The sequence below is a fragment of the Pteropus medius genome, unplaced genomic scaffold (genome assembly GCF_902729225.1).
Source record: "Pteropus medius unplaced genomic scaffold, Ma_sr-lr_union100, whole genome shotgun sequence".
Classification (NCBI taxonomy): Eukaryota; Metazoa; Chordata; class Mammalia; order Chiroptera; family Pteropodidae; genus Pteropus; species Pteropus medius.
In genome coordinates, this window is record NW_024352787.1 from 11,753,788 (window position 1) to 11,779,392 (window position 25,605).

Sequence of the window (25,605 nt, forward strand, 5' to 3'; positions counted from 1 at the left end):
TTCTCATATCAGAGACATCAAATTACCAAATTGAGTCCATTTTGAATGGTCCCTGAATCACAGATAAAATTATCAAAGCCTGGTTGGGAAACTTTTCTAAGAACCAGAAATCTCTTCCCTATCTGTAGAAGAAGAATATCCTATTAGAGTGAACAAGCAATGGACAAAGGAGAAATGACATGTGCTCTGGGGAAGCATCATTCAGCCCTCCTATCTGTGACAGCCACTAAAGACAACAAGGATGAAGAAAAGAGATATGGTGTAGAGAGACTAATGGGAAACATCTGTTGGGGGCAACTCTCAGGGTGTCTTAGCTCCCTCCTGCCCTGCTCTGCCTTGATTATAGGATTTACTGGACCCATTGAATCACCTTGAACAAAAGTTAATACTGCTACCAGGAGTCTAAGAAAAAGAAATTGGAAGTTATTCTTTTTCATTGTTATGACTTCTTCCAGTCCATATGAGAGGATTCTTCTTTTGCAATATTCTGCATATTGATCTCACTTTTCAGTATTTATACATTCAACTAGAGTATATTGAGCGATATGTTGAGGAGTACATTGAATATGTGTAGAGGTGGCAAAAGGGAGGTGCTTAGAATTACCCACAGGCCAAAGAGGACATAGAGATGGCAACAGAGAAGAAAAAATGCTTCACTGCTTATCAGAGAAATTCAAATTAAAATCACAATGCGATATCATCTCACACCTGTCATCATAGCTATCACCAATAAATTAACAAACGAGTGTTGGCAATGATGTGGAGAAAAGGGAACCCTTATGCACTGCCGGTGGGATCCAGTGCAGCCAGTATGAAAAACGAATGATGGTTCTTAAAAAAAATTTTTAAAAACCTACCTTAATACCCAGCAATCTCACTTCTGGGTATTTATCCAAAGAAACACAAAACACTAATTTGAAAAGATATGCACATTCTTATGTTCATTGCAGCATTATTTACAATAGCCAAGATATGGAAGCAACCTAAGTGTTTATCAATAGACAACTGGATAAAGAAGTGGTGGTATGTATAATGGAATATTACCTGGTCATGAAAAAAATGAAATCTTAACCATTGGTGATATGGATGAACCTAGGGGATATTAAGCTAAGTGAAATAAGTCAGACAGACAGACAGACACCATATGATTTCACTTGTATGTGGAATCTAAAAAACAAAATAAATAAACAAAACAGAAATAGACACAGAGGACATTAATGGTTGCCAGATGGGAGGAGGGTTGAGGGGGCTGGGTGAAAAAGGTAAAGGGATTAAGAATCTTGGTATGAATTGATAATTACAAATTAGTCACAGGGATGTAAAGTACAGCATAGGGACTATAGTCAATAATACTGTAATAAGTATGTATAGTGCCAAATGGGTACTAGACTAATTGGCGGGGGGCGGGAGGGGTCACTTCATAAGTTATATAAATGTATAACCACTATGCAATACACCTGAAACTAATATAATATCGAATGTAAATGTAATTGAAAAAAAATTTTTTTAATTAAAAAAAAAGAAGAAATGCCCATAGGGCTATCCCTTTGCTGTGTTGTCTTCAGACCATCTCCTAACCAGCCTCTCAGAGAAACAAACACAGACCTTTTGAAGACAATAGAATGTTTAATTTCCTTTTCTTTCCGAAGCATTTAATTTTCAAAATGATAATACATTTTTTTCTAATTATTAAAGTAATGCATATTTCACTGTAAAAAAAGAAAAATCAGACAATACAGAAAGTGACAAACATCCTAAATCTATCATTCAGAGTTTAATTAGAATATTATAGGGTAAACTCTTCCATTTTTTCTATGCCTATATAAACATATTTCATTTTCAAAAATGGGATCACACTACATGCTATTTAATAACCTGATTTTTTCATTTAATGTCATGGATGTCACTCATTTAGATTTTCATTCATTTTAATTAACTGTATGAAAGTGCCACAATTTCTTTATCCAATCTCTTATTTGAAGCATTAAGTTTACTTTCAACTTTTTCCTATGATAATCTTACATATACAACTTTGTTCTGTTGTTATCATGGTATATTCAGAGCATTTTTTTTTTTTTTTTACAAACATTCATTAAATGCCATTCATTGGACTCAAACTCACAACCTGGTATTAACTGAGCCTCATCTGTGCAGAACAGAGAAGGGAATGGCGTGACAAGCAAGACTATCTCAAGACTCAGACTTGAGTCTTGGGGAAGTAATATCAAAGTAGAATACTCGAGAAAACACTAGAGCCATATCTTACTTGTCTTTATAATTTGTTATCCTTACAGATAGCACTCAGAGTCATAATTATTGAATTTGTTTTCTCATTGGTAAAATGGAATTAATGATATTACTTGCCACTTAGGGGTATTTGTGGGGAATTGAAAAGCATAATGTATGTAAAATACTTAGCACAGTGCCTGGCGTACAGTTGGTGTTTAAAAAAGTAGCTATTATCATCATAGAGAAATGTTAAAATCCTAGCCAATAGGCTACAAGGAACAAGGACTACAGTTGATTTCTAAACTTTTCTGGGAAATGTCCTTACTGGGAATATGATTCGACTGAGGGTATGACCACATCCATAAAACAGCAAACGATCCCCTCCTAGGGTTAAGTTTGTTGGTGCCTTGCCTCCTTCCAGCCAAAGGCTTTCCCCAAGTGGTATTGTATTTCCAGCTCCTAGATGTCATCCTTGGTGCCTACAAAACCCTCAAGAGTTACTTGAAAATGCTTAATTCCAAATAAGCAATAAGAAACTGTATGGATTTCTCATTTTCTTTGTCAAAATAGGAAAAACTTTACAAGGAGTTCATAGAAACTACTTTTCTCAGTTCTACTCTATTTCATCTCCTCTGTCTCTCCCCAAGGAGGATGAGTGTTAAATGCTGGCCTTGTTTCCTCAAACAATCCTCTAAAATAGGTGTAACATCCATTTTACAGGTGAGAAAGCCAAGGCTATGACAAATAAAATGACTTGGCCACATCTGAGAAGTGGCCAACCCAGGATTCAAAGTTTCCTAATTCCAAAGCCCAGGTGCTAACAATCTTAAACTTGAATGTAAATGAGAATCACCTGGGGAGCTTGATGCTGATTCACTGAATCAACCTGGGATTGTGAAAGCTACATAGTCACAAATACCCAGGTGATTGAGGCCCAAAAATATCCAGGGGCCACAACTGGAGCACTGACCTTGGCCATACATTTACAAGCCTGATTTCGAAGGCAGGATTCTCTAAGGTCAGGATTTTCTTCTCCTGGTTGTCCCCAAAATAACTTCAATACACCTTCGAATGAAGCCATGTGTATATTTTGGATATTTGCTGACTTACAAAATGGGTCTCAGAGCCAGGTTGGGACACATCTGGTTCCTGGATGATTCTCTTTAACTGTTGACATCTTCTTTAACATCTTTCCAGAAAAAGAGTCAAATCATTGCAGTGACCTTTCCTTCTCTGAAATCCTAATCATCTATCCTCCAGGTCTTATCTTTTCCTCTATTAACTAGCTATTAACCTCTATTAAGCTTTCCTACCTAATAACAGGTTTCTAATGCTTTACGTCAGTGTGAGAGAACTGGTAAACTGGGAAGATCTGTGACATTTGGGGGAAGGCAGCACTGGGGTAGTTTTCAAACTAGGTTCCACAAATGCTTGGAGAGCTGCAGAGGTGCAATATAGAGGAGGGGTGGGGGGAGAAAGGAAAGCCTGGGCAGGGCAAGGTTCTGCACTCAATTCTGTTTTATATGTTTTGTGTGAACTAGAATGCCTAAAAGATTCACTTGAAAAAAGTTTTCACTGGAAAATAAAACTGAAAAACTAATGGCAATACCAGTCTAGATCTCAAGAAGTCTGTCCCAGTCTTCAGCTAACTAGCTAGATGACTTGCGAAAACAAAAATTAAAAAAGAAAAAAATTGGCTTTATTGATACCTGTCTTAGTCTACTAGGGCTGCCATGACAAAATACCACAGACTAGGTGGCTTAAGCAAGAGAAATATATTTCACAATTCTGGAGACTAGAAGTCCAAGATCAAGATATGGACAGGTTTGATTTCTCCTGAAGCCTCTCTCCTTGGCTTGCAAAGGACAGACGGTCTTCTTGCTGTGTCCTCACATGGACTTCTTTCTATGTAGGCATGCCCCTGGTGTCACTTTCTCTCCTTATAAGGACATTAGTCCTGCTGGATTAGGGCCTCATCCATATGACCTCTTTGAGCCCTAATTACCTCCTTAAAGGCCCTATCTTCAAATACAGTCAGCTAGTCAGCTTTGAAGATGAAGGCTTCAACACATGAATTTCGGGGGACACAACAATGCCTAAGGTTCCTTTCAAAAAACATCAGAGGTTTGTTAAGCATCTATTATATGTTGGGCCCTGCTCCGGGTACTTGGGACACAGCGGCTTATCAGAAGTGGCCTTTGCACTTGAGTTCACTGTCTAAGAGAACTAGGCAGGCTCTGATGAGGGATGACTGGAGCAAAAGGGACCCAAAAGAGAGAAAGGAGCATTCAGGAAATGCCTCCCAAGGAAGTGACTTGAGATGAGATATGAAATATGCAGTCAGAAAACTTGAGGAAGGGGCATAGACCTGGAGGGTTCATTCCAAGACCCACAGGTCACATTCAGGAGTCCAGGGCACAATCTTAAGTGAGGAACCAGGGGAGAGAGGCTGGAGTGGTGAGGTCAGAAGGCCGTGGAAGTGGTGCTGAGTAACTGGACTCATTTGATAACAAAGAGTCACGTCTAAAAAATATTCAACTGGAGAACAATGTATTCGTTTCTGCATTTTGCAAAGCCCTAAAATTCTGCAATTCAGCCAGTCTCATTAGCACTATGTCATTTATAGCTAACTAATGTCAGCCAGTCAGTGATGGATTACACATTTACTAAATGCATTAATTCTTGGTTACTTCTCTAACAGGGGCTGGGGAGTGTGTGTGCGTGTGTGTGTGCATATGTATGTGTGTTGATTAAATCTTAATTATCAATTGCCTTCTGGATCATGATATCCACATCTCTTTGGTTTACAGAGGAACCATGCATCATACTTAAATGTCTTATTTCATAACAACAAATACCCATATGGATAATTAGGATCAAGACTATTAAATTTGTCATAATAAAGGTATATAAAACCTCATGATCCTGATCTCTCTGCCTGCTAAAGACTCATTCAAGACCATAGGTTCACAGTCTAAGAAACAAAACCTCACTGCTTCCTGAAGGAAAGAATGAGTTTATGGTTTTAAAGAGCTGTGTCTTTCCACAATTTCACAGAAGCTTGTAGTCACAAAGAAGAGGAGCATCAGTTGGGTTTTATTAGGTAATTATTAGTAAATTCCTTTTTAGTAACACTGATTTCTGCGCTCCCTGAGAAATTTTCAAAAGATAATCCCTTTCCTATTGTAAGTTCTGTGCTAAAAGAGAACAGGCATTAAAAGCAATTAAATGCACAAATACAGATACATCGATATACATTGTTCCAGTAATATAATTAAAAACAAAATCTTCCCCCAACCCAGAAAACGTCTCCATAAAAGTAATAGAAAAAGAAGAGTTTTATTATTGAATAAGCTTTAAACCAGAATATGATGCACATCACAGGCAATCTGCTAAAAGATTACAAAGACAGAATGAAATTTCACCTTTTTATGTAGCCAAGCAGATATAACCCATCACAAACATGTTTTCAGGATAAACCATAACTAATCCTCAAGAGGACTTGACAGCACCATTTATTATAAACAATTCACCCTGGATTTATATGATTAATCGTGAGTAAGCGTTTGTGTTAGTTTATTGGTTTCATACAAAGGAAAAATAAACTCATCTTTATGACAGAGGTAGTTTGGCATCGTGGAGCAAGGCACACTCTGAAATTAGGCTGCTTCTCTCTCACAGAAACTGGGAGATGGAGAGCTATTACCCTTGATGTTTATATTTCAAAGAGATGGCTCCCAAAATTCTTGAGGAAGACATTCTTGAGTCTTAAAGCTGTCAAGAGCCTTATTTAGTTTCTAAAAAGATTTACATACATTTCAAAGAAACAGAGAAAATTTATAATTACGATATTTCTAAATGCTCTAAGAAAAGGTAGAAGGGGAGTAGTCTCTTCCCTTATTTTCAACAGGGAGAATTAAGCCTTTTATTTATAGTTTCTATTTGTCCTTACACCATCAAGGTAAAAATCCAATTCTCAACAATAATAATCATACTAACAACAGGAATAGTTAACATAATACTTACTGTGTGTGAACTTATCTAATGTTCTCAACAGCTCTATTAGCAAAGCTAGTCTATCCCCATTTACACATGAGAAAACTAGGCCAGGGACCATGCCCAAGGTCACAGAGCTAATAAGTGACAAAACTGTAGTTCACACCCACACAGTCTGTCTTCAACGTCTCCAGTGAGAACCAGTGGGCAATCCTGTCTCAGAGAAAGTAAATGCTTGCATGAGTTATTGTTGGTTAGTGTATATATGTGATATTTCTGGAATATGATAATGCTATTTACACTATTCTGCATTTAAAAAAAAAAAAACCTGCCAACATTTACTGAGCTCTCCCTATTTGCCAGGTTTGACTATTAAGTCATAAACATGTTATAAGCATCATCTCAATATTCAGTATAACCTTGGGAAGTGGGTACCCTCATCTTCCAAATGAAGCGCAGAGATGTTAAGAAATTCTCTAGAATTACTCAGTAAGTGGTTGAATTGATGCAGGACAGGGCAAATTTCCCCAAGATGGTAGGAGGAGACCAAGCCTTGCACCCGTGAGAAGAGGGTCCTTGGCAGAGAGTGTGGAAAGAATTTAACACGCATGCCAAATTTAGAGTCAAAGGAAAGTTTATTGGAGAAGAGGTAACACTCCAAGAGTGTGGTCTCCTCTCAGAGGAAGAGAGTGAGGGGGACAGTACAAGAGACAGAGAGAGAGTAAAAGCACTGAGAGGGACCCTGAGTGTTCAGGGAATTCAGTTTACATATCATTCTTTAGTTCCCATTTCCTTTGATATGGACATACAGTGAGGAAGCGGAAGAGTACATAGCTGCGAAAAGGTATTGGACACCTTAAAGAACTCTGGCCCCAAAGCAGCCTGCAGGGTTTGGTCTTCTCGCCACTTGGGGAAATTTGCCCTGCCCTGCACTAGAATTAAGATTCAAAGCCAGGGAAAATAGCTCCAGAACACATACATTTAACCAATAAACAATATGCCTCCAAGAAAATCAGGAAATCTATATTACCAAGGAAGTCCAGTTGACTCTAAGATAGTGTTTGGAGAAGAAAAGAAAGTATGTTGAGAGAGAAAAAGAGCACCTCCAGCAAGAGAAGTACAGACAGAAGGAAGGAACATGGAATTAATACAAATTATCACTGATAGTCTTTCCTATATAGGATGGAGAGATTAGAGGAGGGTGTGTGAGACTGAATATTCAGTGTCAACAGACAGATATGAATTCATTATTTTGAGAAGTCAGCACATCTTTGGCTTCCATGATTTGCAATTTCATGTGTGGTAATACTCAATTTGGTTTTGCTTTTATTTATATTTTTAAAGGATTGTCATGATCAGATAGTGAAGTGTTAGTATTGAGCTAGTTCATGAAATGGAAAGGCGAAGCAATTATGAAGAATTTCAGAAGAGTGCATGGCAGTCGCTAAGGTGGAGATGGCACATTAACATCGACACCAGATTTATTAACTTTTGTGAAATGCGCTAAGAATTAAGTGTGCTACACTCTCATCCTGCCATGGGTATGTCTTTAGGGCTTCATTAACGAAAGCCTTTCAACCTGTATAAAATATGGAATGGCTTCATGTGAAAACTGGACAGTGAATATTATTAGGACTAATAAATCAGAATCATCAACTTTCTATTGTCAACACACCTGGTTAAGGCCTACTAAGTAATTGTGTCTGTTTTTTTGCTTTTAATAGACTCTACAGTAGTCCTTAATGGGGCCAAGAGGTAGAAAAAGAGAAATGTTCATGAATTAAACATCAAAATTCCTCCTCATGAACTGCTTACTCTCTAGAACAGGTCGCGTGAGACAGCAGCCAGCCGGAGGTCAGAGTGTAACTGTCAGCAGCGACAGGAATAGCCCAACATTATCAGTGCCTGATTCTTAGGGTGTTTTCTGCCCCTTCTCAGCCAAGAAGATCTACATGAGTGACCAGAAGAACAACTTTAGCAATTATCCTCCAACTCTCCGTGTTAAAATCAGTATGTTAGTTCAAAAGGGAGATAGGAGGAGACAGAACAAAAGAGAGAGAGTGAGACTTCAGGTGACCTTTGGCTGATTATGACACTATTAGCATGGCAGCCTAGGAAGATCTCCACTCCCTGAGTCTCCATGGCAGTTCCAGGAGAGCCAAATAAGGACAAAAATGCCTCCTTTGGGCTGGAAGGAGTGGTCCACTCGGACCCACCTAGAAACACCTTTAAACTTTGAATATGTCACCCTTACATTTTGTATACAATAAGTTACCAAAACCCACTTCTCCTCTGGGCAGCTGTCTCTTCTCCGAGCCTGCCGGCTCTTGCCATCTAGAGAGTGTACTATCCTTCTCTAGTAAATCTACCGCTTGCTTGTCTTAAAAAAGAGAGAGAGAGGAGAGGAGCTCTGAGCTAGGAGCTGGAGTTGCACTGTGAGCAAGGCAGAGGAGGTCCTGTTGGCCTGGATCTCACAATCTAATGGGGGAGGAGAATAGAAAACAAGAAAATGAGATAATTATAGATAATGAGTAGTGCTATGAAGCAAAGAAACTATAACGTGATAGAAAAAAAACCAAAATGAATTATGCCAGGAGTGTGCCAAGTCTGTGGGAGCTATTCCTATTTTGTTTCTTGCTTTTGTTCTAAACTTGTAAACACAGTCTCTGGTCCTATCTGAAAAAAACAAATATAATAATACTTGGTCCTTCTTTCCTTTTTTCTCACTCTTCATCCTTCTACCTCAGCAGTTGGCACCGAAACTATAGATGCCACCAAGTAGACAGAGTCACACACATTAGCTCAGGCTCAACTAAAAATCTAGATGCAAATGAAATTATAACATCCAGAAAGAAGTACTGATGTTGCCTTCCTCATTAGTTTAAGAAGGCATTAGAGAATATAGAAGGGCTGGTGACTAGGGTGTAGCTTCCTATCCAGCTGTCTCGTAGCACTGCCATCGGGGGCCAGAGAGTATACTGACAGGAACTGATGAGTGGGAGGGCGGCATGCACGTAAAGAGGAGCAATGGGAATATACCCATTTTCATCAACACGCTGGCCAATTACACAGCAAACAACTAACAAATTCAGACCTTTTAATCACCTCTAAATCTCATGTTAATCAGTCTGTAACCCAAATCGGTGTTAGATTTCAATTGAGCCCACAAGAATATTGTGAGCATGCTTTTATTTTCAGCACAGATCCAAACCTCCTGCCATTAGACCATGTGAGGGACAAACGAATTTTTGCCCAAAGAGAGAATATGGATAGACCAGCAAGTGGAGATTGGGGGTTCAGGTATTGCCCTTCTAGAAACTGTGTGTTGGAAAGGAAAAAACAAGTCATAGATGGCAGCACACTTTCTGACCTGTGAGCATAATGTGAACTGTCCAAGTGCACATATCATTACCGTATATTTAATACAGCAAATCTAAAGCACAGTGGGGGAAAAAAAAAGGCATTTGTCCTCTGTTCCAGTTATCTATTGCTGCATAACAAACTATCCCAAAATTTAGTGACTAATAACTTTGTCAGAGTTTTGTTGAAAAATCTCATACCCATTAGGATGGCCACTGTCAAAAAAAAAAAAAAAAAAACAAGAATAGCAGAAAATAAAAAGTGAAGAAATTAGAATTCTTGTGCACTGTGGGATTGAAAAAATGGTGCAATAAAAAAATTATGAAGGTTCCTCAAAAATATTAAAAATAGAACTGCCATATGATCCAGTAATCTCACTTCTGGGTATATGTGCAAAAAAACTGAAAGTAGAGTCTCGAAGAGATGTTTGGACACCCGTGTTCATAGTAGCATCACGTGGAGTAGCCAAAGGGTGGAAGCAACTCAAGTGTCCGTTGGTGGATGAATGAAAAAATAAAATGTGTTCTATCCATACAATAGAATATCATTCAACCTTTAAAAAGAAGGAAATCTTGTTATATGTTACAACATGAATGAACTTTGAAGACGTCATGCTAAGTAAAATATGCCAGCCACAAAAAGACAAATATTGTATGATTTTGCTTATAGGAGCTATCTAAAGTCACGAAATTCATAGAAACGGAAAGCAAGATGGGGGTTACTACGCGATGGGAAAAGGAGAAAAGAAGCGTGTTGTTTAGTGGCTGTAGAGCTTCAGAATTACAAGAGGGAAAAGTTCAGGAGATCTGTGTCACAACAATGTAAATATACTTAACATTACTGAATGGTACATTTAAAAATGGTTAAGATGTAAATCAAATTTTATGTTTTTTACCACAATAAAAAGTAAACTTCCTATACTCTTAAAGCCCAGATTCAAGGTGAGGGAAACAGAGACTGCACCTCTCAATGGGAAGAATGGGAAAGCATCTGTAGCCATCTTTAAGCTGCCACAGCCACTATGGGGCACATCTTCTCTAGAGCACCTGAGGACACAGATTGTGAGATATTATTTCCAGGACACTCTATTCAATCTCCCAGAGAGAAAGGGTGTCAGAAGGCCCTGTGAGAGGTAGATGCAGTTTAAAACAATAGAATGCGATGAAATAACTAAGTCTATATAGCCAATGAGAAAAAAATGGCCTGCAATTCCTCTCTTACTCATTTTCACAGCAAAGATTTAGCAAGCCATTCATTCTGCTAAAAGCCTGATGTTGCTACCATTTTTTCACTCAGACAGTGCCTGCGCCCCCAGCTCTCCTGACAGTGGGAGCTCAAGGCCCTAACTGAATAGATCAGGTAGAAACCATCAGCAGAAGAGGACAACAGGAGACCTTTCAAAGTCCAAACACAAAACTCAACAACGCAGCATTTAAATAGTCCAGACAATGTGGCCATTATAAATGCTGCTCTCATGCACAGTGATGCAAGTGACAGCTTCGAAAAGGATTTGCAAAGAGCCCTATGGAAATGGAACATGGGCAACTCAGAGCCCATGAGGTGTTACAACAAGGACAAACCTGACTGAACAAAGACCCAAAGAATCATTGAATGACTTATTATTCAGTCCTGCTCTGTACAAACCCAGGAGAATATGATGTCTTTTAAACCACCTCCCTCGAGCTGTGCAGCATCCACGGTGCAAGGAAAAAAGATTTGAAAAAAGCAGAACATCTGACAAAGTGAAGATCACAGTGTAACCTCACGAACACTTCCACTGAACTCTGCAAACCGCCTTGGTGTCTCAGTCATGAGACTGCAAGAATGACAGCAAAATCTGCAGAGGGAAACTCTGCCTTTTATCCTCTTCCACCTACTAGCTTCACAAGTGTTCTCAAAGGGCTAGCCATTTCTAAGCCTTCAGGTAGAAAATTCTTCTTTGTGGATGCCATTTAAGTAATCGTAGTAGCATTCTAATTTTACTCTCCACACAAAGTATTTTTCTGATATTGTGTGGGGAGTGTTTGTGTTCTGATCACCACTGGAACAAATATGCTGGCTATTTTTAGCCCAGCATAGTCTGCAGAATTCTCACATACCCCGAGGTTCCTGTTGCGTGGTGGTATCATGCACTAGGAAGAAAAAATACACAGTGGTAGCTGTGTCCAAGTAACTCAATCAAAAATTCTCACAAGAGGGTGGCTCCCTAGTGTAGTGGTTAGCACATCTGCTTTACACTCAGAAGGTCCTGGGTTCGCACCCCAGGTAGAGCCACGGACCATACCCTGGATGCGCCAGGCCCCAGGTGCAGGCCACGAGCTTGTGGGAAGAGATACCCTGCCTTCAGAGATCCAGTTCTTAAGGGAAAATGGCAAAATCCATAGGCAAAATCAGGGGTGGAAGTGTCAGGGTGGGGGGAGGGGGATTAAAGAGGGGGAAAAAAAAATTCCTATGAAGCCTTATGATAAGCAGCCTGTGTTCACGGGCAGGACCTGGACTAGGATGAAGCCAGTGAGTCGCCTAGTGCCCACAAATGAAGGAGTGAGCACCTCCTTAAATCTTATACCCTAGGAGCCTCCCTGGCCTCACCCTAGTCCAGGCGTGATCCACTGGTTTCACTCTCTTATTTTTCCATTCACTTCTTAGCAACCTGCCCAATACTGATACTGTGAGTGGGTAGTATAGTCCCAATGTTGACAATGGAACAAAAAAGAGAGCTTCAAGAAAGAAAAGCTGAGTAATTAATGGTAGGGTTACAGTGAGGGATCCAAAGACGGATTTGGCCACATGGAGGCTACGGGTGGCCCAAGACCAGACCCGATCCAAGAGGGTTGGTGATGAATGACCTGTTCTGGTCAGCCCCTGGGCTGCAGGCCCAATGGTGAGGTGTAAACAGAAACCCCTATGAGACTGGCCACAGATGCTTCCTTCTTACGAGAGGGTTCAGGATCTTCCCAGGGAGATGCATATCCTGCAGGAAGCTCCCTTTTCCCCAGGTTTGGGTGTCGATGCTCTGTGGCTGCTCAAAAGCCCTTCCACCCCCATCTGCTCTCTTCCCGGCTCACTGTGATGTCATAAAGCCAAATTAGCAGGCTTAGAGACAGAAAAAGGGAAAGTGGAAGTCTCAGGTTCCTGGATGCCAACAAATGGCTTATACCAAAGCAGGCTTTTCTATCATGAAATCGGGAGTATGTTTATTTGCAAACCTCAAGAAAATGGAGACAACCCTCTTGCCTCCCTCTTCCTCTGCATCACACACATATAGCGCTGGGCACTTCCTTATGCTACCTTCTTTTCCAAGTGCATAGACACTTTTCAACACCCACTTACCTATTCTTCTTCATATGTTTACAACCCTTATCCACTCCTTTCTCCACTCAAGCTAGTGCCTTTCACAGATTTTACTGGAAAATCCAGACATTCAGCTTTGTGAATTTTAAATTGAAAAATATCCAGAGTGAAGAATGCCAGAGTAGTGGAATCCTGGACCCACAAACTTGACTTTGGATTTCATCTAGCAAGAGCAGCTCCGTGGCATCGCAGCAGAGACCACTTCAAGGTTCAGAAGTGCCCATAGCACTGTATAAAATCCACAGATGGCTTATATTGCTTTTAATAATATCTGAAGAAAGCATTCCCTTCCATAGGGTTTCTGCCAGCATGATTCAATCTCAGAAAATTATTACAGACTAATCATCATTACGACATGATCATATTTCAATTATCCCCTATGTAGTCTACTGGGTACATTAATGTAACTGAGTTCTCTCACTGAGAGAAGTTCATTAAAACCATAATGTGCATAAGATTTTTTTAAGTGTGTTGGAAAACAAGAGGATAAATACTAGAAACGACAATAGAATCTTTCAGAGGTTTATCTAGCACTCATTCGAACACCATAATCTTATCTAGTGATGTGGATTGAGGACAATAATTGAATAATGGCTGAATTGTTTTATTATCATTTGTGTTTCTAAGTGCTCTGTGATGCAAAACTGTTTCCTTTCAGCCCAAATTTGGCCAGCTAGGTGCCTTGACCCATCTTCACAATAGATAAGGGTACCCCCCTTAATTCCTGGTTAACAGCGCCGATGTCTATGAATGTCATCCGAAGAATGGAGTCAATCACACCATTTGTGGTCTAGTTATATCAATAAGCATGGTCCCTAATACGATGAAGCAAAGGAAAAGCAGCCAGCCCCTGAGAATGTGTCCTAACCCTAACCCTAAAAGAACAAATCGAACTTTATATGCAAAGATATTCATGACTGATAATAACGAAAATTCCAGAAACCTACCTACATATATGACAATGGTGAAATAATGGAGAATAGAAAGGAAAGGAATGGGGATGGGAATGGAATATTATGCAGCCATTAGAAATTGATGCTGATGATGCAAAGAGTGGAAATGTAGGAAGCTGTTTTTAATATAATGTTAAAAGTGTCATCTATAAGTGTCACCATGTTTCCAGTTATATAAAATAAGTCCACATTTAGATAAGGAATGGGAAAAAAAATGGGAAGAAAACAATTGGTGTCTCAAGGTGATTAGATTGTGAATGATTCATCTTTATAATCATTTCTTTCCTAGTTGTTATAATGTTGATTGTATAATAAATAAATAAAACTTGAAGAGAAAAGGAAAACACTCACATGAGGCATTTTCTATATCAGGAAAAAAAAAACAGTGACACTTGAGATCCTTTCGCATCCTTCCTTGTTCCTTCAAAGCAGCCTGTAATCTTCACCCAGATATACGGAATACGCATGTTTGGGTTATAGGGGGGAACCCCTTGCCAGAAGACTGTGCTGTTTGTTTAATAGAATAGAAAACTCAAACTTTTCAGTCTTCTTTGTAACAAGTGCGTATGAGACATTTGTTGGTATGATTTTTCTTTGACAAATATGTGCAAAAATCTTGCTGACAGAAAATGATGCTTTTCCTTTCTTTCTTTTCTCTTTCTCTTCCCTACCTCCCCCCATCCCTTTCTGCAGTTCTGCTAAGCCAATATTCTCTAGAATGAGCACAAGCTAAACAAATCGAATAACAGCTTTTGTACATCAACATCAAGAAGGAAGACACTTGGGAGAGATCAGAATACAGAAATGGATATGAAAAAGAGTGAAACATCCACTTGTCAAAGCACCTGTAAATCTAGATCAGCAGATATGGGAGTGATTTTCTGGAAGGAGAGGTGATTACGGATTTAACACCAGCTCATTGGAAACTATCATTGAATAAGATCAGATAACATTCATGAGAAATTGCATTCATGAGAAATCACATTCAGGAAATACTTCAAAGAAGAGAAATATAAATGTGCTAGAATTAACATGTAAAATATATATGTACTGAGATTTGTAAACTGTCCTTTTTAAATCGAACTGAAAACAAAAAGCTTTAATCTTTCAACATCATTTTTAAAAAGGCAGTCAATCTGAAATTATTCCTATCTCAGTAGCCAAGAGGCTGATCAAGCATCATTTATTGAGAAAGCATCTTAGAAAATGCCTCTGAATATCTTCTTAGGAGCCATGACCTAGGTTCCCCCATCTCTGCTGTTCGTTTATTTCACTGTGTAATTAGTTACAACCACTCAGTTGAGAGATGTAACACTTCAAACTTTTTACCCAGTCTGTGTTCAGTTTAATGTCTGTACAAGTTGTTATTAAGAAAGTGTTTCTGACATAAACTATTACTCCATCAAGCTGTATATTACAAGAAGTACATCTTTGCATCCTAGGTTCTCAAACAACATAGATTTCCCTATCTTTCAGGAACATCGAGGAACTCTGAAAAATGTAGAAAGCTCATTTTCATCTTCAATGCTCACATGTAATATATAGGCTGCTATAAAATAAATACTTTTTCTAATTCCCCCTAGTATATGCATAGTAATTTAATACACTTTATAAGTAGGCATCTAAATATGTTTTTTTCTCTTTCTTTGCCATCATGTCATCAAAAATCCATATCCTTTAAGTCTCCTACAGACAGGCACTTTCGTTTTGTTTTGTTTTTTAAAAAGTCAATTCATTAAATCTACTTCTAAATGATAGTAAGTGGTACTAACTAAATAATAACTTAATAGCCTTAGAAATAACTGAATATATACTTATACAGGTCAAAGAAACTTGGTAGGAGTAAGTTGCCTTTTTGTTTACTAATGTTGGTTTCAAAATACTCAAAAATTTTTTAGCTTGTTGGCATTTGAAAGTAGGTACAATTGATCAGTCGTCTTCAACAATCTTTTGCTCCCAGGCTTCCCCCGCCCCCACCTCATACATATCCTGCCAGTATACAACAACAGGAAAATATTTAAAAATTGAAGTAGCCAATTACTTGAGAATGAACACAAGCTAAATTGTACATTCAGGGCTAATCAGTGTAAGCCAAACCATGTTCTATACCTGAGCAGGAAACATGCCTTCATTTTTAGGCTCAAAATTAAGATCGAATTAACATATATTACTGGAGCACCTATGGAGGATAATGTGAGTAATATAGATCATGGTTGATTTTCCTTACCCTCTGTTAGGATCTGTTAGGATCACACTCCTGTTTTTGCCAAATATTTCTGGTACTAGACATCTTTTCACCATAAACAAGATTATGTTTCTAATGGCTAAAAATATATTACAGGTATACTTAAATGAATGAAACCCAATTCACAAAGATAGGGATTTTCTAAAGAACTAAATTAAGGGAATACTTATTATCACTAAAGTATCAGCCATTCTGGGAGTTATTTGTTGCTTTAAATATTAGCTCTTCCACTGCATTCAAAACACCCTACTTACTAAATTTAATTACACACAACTTTTCAAGAATTCATTTTTTATTTAAAGAGAGATACCTCTCTATCTGCAATAATGACAGAAGGTATGGGTTTTCTCTTATCCATGTAAATTATAGGTTCCATTGGAGTTTTACATCACTAATAGTGGTATTTACAAAAATGAAAAATGTTTCCTATCCACATGCAAATGTTTTTAAAAAGTTTTTTCCATAAAACCTAAGTGTAATTTAGCATACCACAGTGCTCTGAAGATGGGTCATTGACAATGTACTATTTGTACATAGGTAATACACATGTAAATCACTAAATGTTGATTAAGTATAAGAAGTATGTTTTTAACTTTTTTTAAAAAAAAAAAAAGTGACTCCCTTTCTCATTCTGTTCTGTTGTATTGCGTCCAAAAGTTGTGTGTAATTTTTTAAGGTTCAGGAAATGTAAAGAAATTTGTTGGAATATCTGAATTTCTGTAAAAAATAAAAAATAAAAATAAGATTTTGTTATTTTAAAAATTGCTTGGTTGTGTGACACACATTCAGTGCATTCAGTGTCTGTCTTTGTCCAGTGACCTAGGGACAGGTGATGATTTGACTTAAATAACAGATCTCCTTGCTCTCAGATTCCATAATATTTGCTACCAGCAGACATTTATTGGATATACAGGACCCTCATGTAGAACACATCGTTAACATCTCCAAAGCCTCTTCTAGCCAAATATAGACATACCTCAAGCTAAATCTTCATATTCTCAGTGGAATAAAATTGATAAGGAAAAAGCCAGACTATTCAAGTAAAACTTGACCCGAAATATTGAATTAATTACTCAATCCTTACTTTGCAAATTGAAAACAGCCACCTGTTCTTTAGACATGAGCACCCCTTTTGAAATAGTTCAATACAATATATATACAACATATCATTGAATTGTACACTTGAAACTCATTGGATTTTGTTGATCAACATCACCCCCAATAAATTTTAATTAAAATATATAATAAAAAAAAGAAATAATTCATATTGAGTATGTGCAATCTAGGTGGGTTCCAATGCCAGATACTTCATTTACTATACAACTCTGAACAACTCTAAACTTTGATGTCCTCATCTATAAAATGAACATAAATAATACCCAGCCTCATAGTGGTGTTGTGAGGATGGAAATTATAGTAGTGGTGTTGTGCTTGACAGTAGGAGATATTCAATGAATATTAATTCCTTCCCCCTCCTACTTACATGCAAGACATTGATGGAAGAAAAGAAATGTAAAACACAGTCTCTGCTCTCAAGATGCTGAAGATAGTTAGAGTAACATTTATGATCAGGGACTGAAAATTAAAATGCCTACAGGGGTCAGGTAGATACATAGATTAACAAAGCAAAGACAGTCATGTTGGGGAAATGATAGGAAGAAGTGGACACAGTGGAGCACTGGAGAGCCTAGGTCCTGTCTAAAGAGATTAGCCAATATTCAGATCTAATCACTCAACAAATAAGTACTGAGCCCCTACGTGTACCAGGTACTATTCTAAACCCTGAGAAGGTAGTGGTAAACCACACAAGCAAGATCTCTGCTCTCATGAGTCTTAAGTTCTAGTAAGAAAAAGGATAATAAACAGGAAAATGTCAGCTAGTGATAGGTACCCTAGAGAGAATTAAAACATGGTGGTGATGATAGGAAAATGAGAAGGCTAATCAAGGAAGGACACTATAGAAAGGTGACATTTAAGTGAGAAAGAAAAGAATGAGCCAGCCATATAAAGAAAGGGGGAAGAACATGCCCCACAGAGAAGCCACCAGTATAAAGGCCAGGGACAAGGTCACTACGCTTGAGGAGTGGCAAGGCACTTAGGTGGATTATGTGAGCTGAGCCAATGAGCTCTAGGCTTTGTAGGCCAGAATGGTACATTTTTTAAGTGTGAGAAAAAGCCATCTGAGGGCCTTAAGAGAAGAGTGATGCAAACTATTTTACATTTTTAAAAGATTACTCTTGGCTTCTGCTTGTAGCAGTATGAACTAGATATTCTAAAAAGCCTTCATTATATAATACTACCAGGTCTTGGATGAATTACAATGAGCTTATTTATTAATACATGACTTAGCTTGCAAGAAAGTAAGAGAAATCTTACTTTTATCAAAGGCATAAAAAAAAAAAAAGAAGAAACTGAAAACTGAGTGTGAAGTGTAAGTAAATGCAAAAACTGGGATTGCCCAAAGGCAAATCCATATATCAAAATAGAGCATGGGAGACTAAGCCTTGGGGCATTGGAACTGGATGAGCTAAATTTGAGAATCCCACCCTAAACCAGGACACTTGAAGATAGCCACAATCTTTGACAGGTGGACCAGGAAAGATATTCATGCTAGCAAACAAAAGAAGCCTATCAAGAAGTCTCTCTGCACACTCACTGGCTCTAGATTGGGGGTAGCGGGGGAGAAATATTCACCCCTTGAAATTTTTAACCCATAGACCTGGCCCTCTCAAGTCTGGAATTCAATCATACGTGCTCCATATGGTCAAAGAAACTATAAACTATGAAATTAAAGAGCTTACTAGGGCTCTGGTAACTGGTAAACACAAACTCACATCTTATCTGGAAGAAAGCTTCCATATAAGTTTTGCTGTACAGTTTTGCTGTTCAAGACTGTACAGCAAACAGCCTAGGAAGGTAGAGACAAGGCCTCTCTCCAGAGCAAAGAATAAATTTGTTAATTGTTCTATAATAAAAATGTCTCCCTTTGGGGCAAAGTTCAGGCTGGCTTATTGCCCAATTAAAAAAATTCAGATTCTCTAAGCTCAGTGTTCCTCTCCTGTAATGCAACATAGTATAATGCAGGTATCATCCAGCCCTCTTCTCATAACCCTCTGGGAATGCAGCATGGGGAAGCAATACCAACTTGCTGCTTGTTGTGCCATAAGGAATGAAGTCCTTTGTCTCTGATACAGAAGTCTTGTGTTCTGCCAGCATCCATGAAACTATGGCAGGCTAATTTAGTTTGCAAGTAGGATAAAATCTCAGACCCTTCACAATTCTTTAGTTATCCACTTGGAAAAAAGGGAAATGAGATATCTGACTCACACTGTACACAAAAACCTACATGAAATGAATTAAAACTTAAATGCGAAAGGTAAAGTTCTAACTTTTAGAAGAAAATATGTATAATCTCAGGAAAAGGAAGGATTTATTGAATAAAACACAAAATCATAAAGAAAATAATTCATAAATTCAACTCGATTAAAATAAAAGACTTCTGTTATCAAAATATTCTATAAAGAAAACTAAAAGCCACAACTTGGGAGAAGGTATTTGCTAAATATATTACTAGTAAAGGATAACAATATACAGTATATAAAGAATTCTTAAAAACCAAAAAAAAAGGAATAATGAGCAAAAGATATGTACAGAAATTTAACAGATAAAGAAACACAAATGGCAAACATATGAAAAGATACTCAACTTTATTAGGAATCGACAAATGTCAATGGCACAATGATAATATCCATTTTATTGGCATAAAGTAAAAGTCTAACAACATTAAGTATTAACATAGTTGTACAGCGACAGGTTTCTTATAACTGTTAAGTAAAAATTGATATAATCACTGAAAAACAATTTGGCATTGTCTTGTAAAATTGAACAATTGCATAAACTAAATTAATAATTCTATTCCTAGGTATATACATGCTGGAGACACTCTTGCATATAAAGACCAAACACGTGTACAAAAATAGAAAGCAAATATTCACCAACAGAGAGTAGATAAATAAATTGTGGATTCAGTTAATTAATTTAATACTACTAAAGCATAGAAATGAATAAACCTAAGTTACAAACACCTACATAAATTATTATATTAGATATTTAATGTTGAGTGGGGAAAAAATAAGTTACAGAAGATTCACTATGACTTCATTTTTATAAATCTCAAAAAAAAGCAAAACAAAATTCTTCATTGTTTAATGATAAATATCTACATGGCAATACTATAAAGATAGAAGCAAAATACTGATAAAAACAAATCACAAAACTGCGGTTACTTCTGGGGAAGGGGCCACCTAAGGAGGGAGTGTAATCAGGAAAAGTATAGAGGCAACTTCAACAGTTCCATATCGTCACTGAGTGGAGGGTTCATGGTTTCATTTGTTTCATGCTTCCTAAATTGTACATACCAAATTTTGTCCAATGAAATAAGAAAACTTAATTGGATACTTAAAAAAAAAAACTTACAATTGTGAGGAAAAGGGATGGTAGGGTCAAGAACAGAGCAAAGAGGTTGGGGGGAGGCTATTTCAATAGTCAAGATGAGGGAAGGTGATGGCTTAAACTAGAATAGTCAGAGCGGAAACAGAAAGAGGTGGACAAATTTGGGAGAGTGTTACGCATTGGGTTTCCTGGGAAGCTGACTCTGAGAAAGATCAAAGTGAAATAAGTTTATTATGCAGTGCTCTCAGGATCAACACCTGTGGAAGGGAAGCCAGGGGGAGGGAAGGAAGCAGGTAGGCAGAAGGAGATGGTGGACTGTGATGCGGCCTTGGTGAAGGCTTCAGCTGACCCCACAAGGAGCACAGAAGTTGGGGTAACTTCTCAGAGTTGTTTTGCATTACATGAGGGGGTCAGGCCTCAAGCATCAGTCACTGTATGTGAGTTGCTTGCTCGCGGCCAGAGAGTGTGATCTTGGGTGTGGTGGCTCTCTTTAGCTGAGGGCTATTTCCAGAAAGGGCAGAAGGCTGTGAAGTGTCAGTGCATCCAGCAGCTGAGGGAATCAGTCCTCTGGTCCTGAAGTGGGGTCTGGGGGCACCTCACAGCATCTACTACAGATACATGTTTTTGGAATATGAGACTTTTGCCCTGGGAGTGGAGGGCGGTGCCATTTATTGAGATAGAAAGAACAGGGGAGAGGAGGAGGTTTGGGAGATGAAAATCCAAAAAGTATTTTTTGTAAAATTTAAATTCAAGTTGCTAATTAGAAATTCAAGAGATGTCAACTTAGATAGGCAGTTAGATAGAGATGTGTGTTCTAAGTAGAAGTCCAGGCTAGAAACCCAAATTTCGTAGACAGGGCTATTAGCTTTTACAGCTCAGAGAATGGATGTGATCATTTAGGAAGACTACGCAAACATCGAAGAGGTCCACAGGCAAAGCCCAGACCACTCTGACCGTAGAGGTATAGCTGAGGACAGGAGCCATTAAAGGAGACTAAGAGGAGCGTAGAAAATGGGGTGTTATGGAGGCCAACAGGGAAAAAAAGTATTTGAAGAATTAGAGTGTGATTAAATATCAAATGCTGCTGGAAGATCAGGTAAGACAAAAGCAGAGAAGAGATCACTGGGTTGGGCAGTTATGGAGGTTACAAGTGATGTTGACAAGAACAGTCTTTACAAAGTAGTGGAAATAAAAGCAGTCAGCTGGGAAAAAGTTGAAATTGAGGAGGTGAAGACAGCAATACAGACGACTTTTGCAAGAAGTCCATTGGAGCCATTTGAATCTGAGACGAGCATTGCTAGTTTTTCTAGTTTCTCAAGACAAGATAGAATTTTTTATAATATTAATTGTTCGATAAGTTGGTACATTATCAAACAGTGCAGACCAACATCGTGAAAGTCAAAAACACATTTGGGAGCTAGGTTCAGCTCATAGGTTGTGAGTTTCTGACTTTCATAAAGAAGGCATGCTCTCAAAGAGTAAACTAAATATCATGGCAGAACATGCTACAGGACAGGAGAGTGAGTGCAGGACCCCTTGGGAAGGTTGAGAAGGGTAGAAAGTTGGGTAAGATCCACTTAAAATGACCACAGAGTGGAAGGCCAGCCTCAGATAGACTTTCTCAAAGTCAAGATCAAGGAAGTGGGAAAGAAAACTTTTTGGCAACTCCATGTGACTATATAACCTATCCTCCAATCTAGCATCGATCAGCAGTAACACCTTTGATTTCTGTGTGGCTCTCTCCTTGATGTTATTTAGGTAGAAGGGCCAGATTGTTACTGGCTTTTAAATTCCAGCTACTTTGGATTTTATTATGCAGGCAATGGGGAAATCATTGAAAGGTTTTGAACAAGGGAAAGATATAATCAAAGTGCAATTTTAACAAGATTATTTCTTCAGCAGTGAGCAGGATGGAGTCAAGCCAGGCTAGGTGAGAAGCAGAAAGTCTACTTTGGAGACTCCTCCGGTTGGAGAGGTGGAACTAAGAGGTGAAGACTGACAGAGAGAGAGAACCAAGGTGACACTCAGATTTCCAGTCTACATGACTAGTAGGTTGGGGGCATGACAGAGGTAAGAATGGGGTTGGGTGGGCTGACATGCAAAAAAGTAATGATAACTAATATTTGTATAGCACCATAGAGTTTACACGTGCTTTCATGTGTACTATCTCATTTTTTCTGTGAGGTATTATTATGCCCATTAATAAATGAGAAATCTGAGGCTTAGGGAGGCTAAATAATTTGCCTGTAAAGTCGCAGAGGATGGTCTTAACCATAGATGTCCTTACTCCATGCTTTGACAATGGCTTTCAAATACACTTGGGTTCTTGGTGGTCTGTGTGCAGGAGTCATCCTGTGTTTGCCTTTCAAAAGTCATGTCCTCAAACTTCAGTTCTTGGAGGATTAGCTAGATTCCATCTCTTTGATGCTGGTTTCCTGTGAACCTCCTAGAAGAGACTAATAATTTGCATATGATAGCTAGAGAGAAAAAAATCAAATCTATTTCTAAGTCAGTTTTCCACTTTGAGAACATTTAACATCCAGGTACACATGTACAGCCTTCTCTGAAATAAAACATAATTCTCTCTCCTGGGAAAGATGTCAGTTAGAACATTAAAATTTATCCTACGAGAGCCATATCTTGGTGAACTAAGAGGAACAATACTTTTCCCTTGCCTCTCACTTCCTGCACTCACTCTCTCAAAGAAAAAGCTAGGAATTCTCATTTAATAAGTGAGATCTATTTCTTTATTTCAACCACAAGTCGATGAGCCCAGGGGCTAAGATGTCACACCAACCTGTGGGTCAATCCTACGTTCCTAAATCACTTACATACTGGCTTTTTCTCTGACATTAACTGAAAGGAACTTCCTCCAAGGATTAAATTGGCAGCTATATTTGTAATTATGGACTAAAGGCTGATTCTTAGCCAAACCAAGATGCTGAACTGAAAGATCCCTAGAAGCATGTGCATGTGATGTTATCTTGCTGACTCAGTTTCCCAAGTCTAAACATTTACTTAAATCTTTGGCTTCCTCCTAAGCAAGAATTCTTAAAATTTTGGAAGCAGTTTTTCTTATAAAAAAAACAAAAAACAAAAAACAAAACCCACTTTTAGGTCTTTTGACTTTAAAAATCTTGTGAATTTTCTTCTAGGTGATTGAAACCCACTTTGAATTAAATATAACTGCCCTGATCATGTGATGAAGTGATGAGAAATGATGAAAGTGCTTTCCTGGAGCTTAATTTACTACACTCCCCCTATCCCCCACGACAACCCACCCCACCCCCTACTATCTGAAAGTGAAGCTTCCTCTTGAATCTTTCCTACTCCGAAATGACCATAAACTAAAGAAGCAATTGCCTTAGGGCTCATCTTGCTAACGATGCACAAGATAAATCAAGGTAAAGCACAGATGCTCATACACACAGTTCAGAGCTATGGCAGCAGCTTGATGCTGAGAGGCTGTTTCCTGGGGAAGGAGCTTGGTGGTACCACTCTCGACGCTCAGGGTGCTTGTTGCTGTTATGAGGACTGGCTGCAAAACAAAGGCTGAAAGATATTTTCGCCTTTTTTGGTTTTGTTTTTGTTAAAGCAAAAATCGTTTTCGGATTTATTTCGGTTAGCGAAAACAGGTACTAATGCAGGTCTTTCATTAAAGCGAAGCAGCCTAACATGAACTACGGAAAAGCTGAAGATACCAGTGTACAGATTTCGCAAGCAGTTGGATTTTTTTAAACTTGATTTATACTGCCATCTAGTGGTATGTCTTTCTGTAGGTCCACTGGATACCCTTAAATACATTGTGGAATCTAGGATTTATGCTGGCAAGAGTAGGGAGAACTAGCTCCTCCATGTAACCTACAAGGTCCTCTCATACAGGCTAAGAAAAAATTAACATAAATATGGAAAAAGGATCCCAACAGAGAGTCTCTTAAACCACAGAAGCATATTACATTAGCTTAAAAAAAAGAACACATAAATAAGTTTTATTTGTCACCATGAAAAGTCTCAATTTTAAACAGATTATTGGACTGGGGGCTCATATCCACCAGCTCATTCAATTTAAGCACCTGTTCCATCCCAAGTAGCTGTTCCAGAACTGCTACTTTCACCATGAAGCTCTATGAGTTTTCCCAATTCAAACTTGGTTTTCTTCAGCCTTTTGACTTTTCTAACAAAGACATCATGGAGAGGATAAATAGATTGGCAAGACTTTTCTATGTCTTTTCCAATGATATCCAGAATCAATTTATTGACCACTTCTTTCAAGTCATTTGTCTGCACCTCTTGGGTCATGATTTCATCAAATTCTTCTGGATTTGGCGGACCTGTTGATGCTGAGTATAAGAGGTCTTCCAAATCTGATTGTTGAATTTTTTAGTACAAGCAACATGGAACAGACTAAGCAAATAATCATCAGTAGTCTTGACATCAACATGAGCTTTAGTCAACATAAGCTTCACTCATAGCCTGCCATTTTTTGACCATGGAGCACATTTTTGTCACAGGTAAGATCCATGACATGGAAATGAATCAGGCAGTTTTTGCCCTGAATATTCTGTTTCTAGCTTGAATTTTCTAAATACAACTTCATCATTCTGCAGATCAGCTAGGATCACTTCGAAAACACGACCCTTAAGACCATCAGATGCAGTTTTGGTTCCTTGAGTTCCCATGCCTAGTGTTTTCCCAATATTTCGTATATTGAACATAGTTGGTGTTTCACATCATACCAATATTTCTTAGAAAATGGGTCAACCACTTTATTCTTGGCTCCTTTTTTGCTGCCTTTCAAAAGGCACTTTTTCTTGCCAACCTCCACGATGCTGCTCAGCCAAAAGAGTACATTAGCTCTTTTTTCTTATATATTTGATTTTACCATAATTATTCCACATAAGCTGTTTATCTTAGATAAATAAACACAATCCTGGCAGATTAATTTAATGTCCTTCTATTTGGCTATCTGGGTTCAAATCCTAGTCCTTGAACTCGTTATGAAACACCTCCATGCCTCAG

The 25,605-nt window shown here is 38.3% G+C and overlaps 1 protein-coding gene across 3 annotated transcripts in view; it reads left to right on the plus strand.

The window, feature by feature from the left end:
• LHFPL3 (LHFPL tetraspan subfamily member 3) overlaps window positions 1-25,605 on the plus strand; it is a 533,100-nt gene that overhangs the window by 472,847 nt on the left and 34,648 nt on the right. Inside the window, exon 4 of one of the 3 annotated variants that reach the window (XM_039849259.1) lies at window positions 14,583-16,896. The exons of 1 other annotated variant lie outside the window; for it this stretch is intronic. Coding sequence is in view for 1 of the 2 variants with exons in the window: in XM_039849258.1 (XP_039705192.1) it covers window positions 14,583-14,611 (29 nt within the window). In the remaining variant the exon portion in view is untranslated. Of the gene's footprint in view, window positions 1-14,582; window positions 16,897-25,605 lie in introns of those variants that run through there. One more of the 3 variants, XM_039849258.1, reaches the window with a different exon arrangement.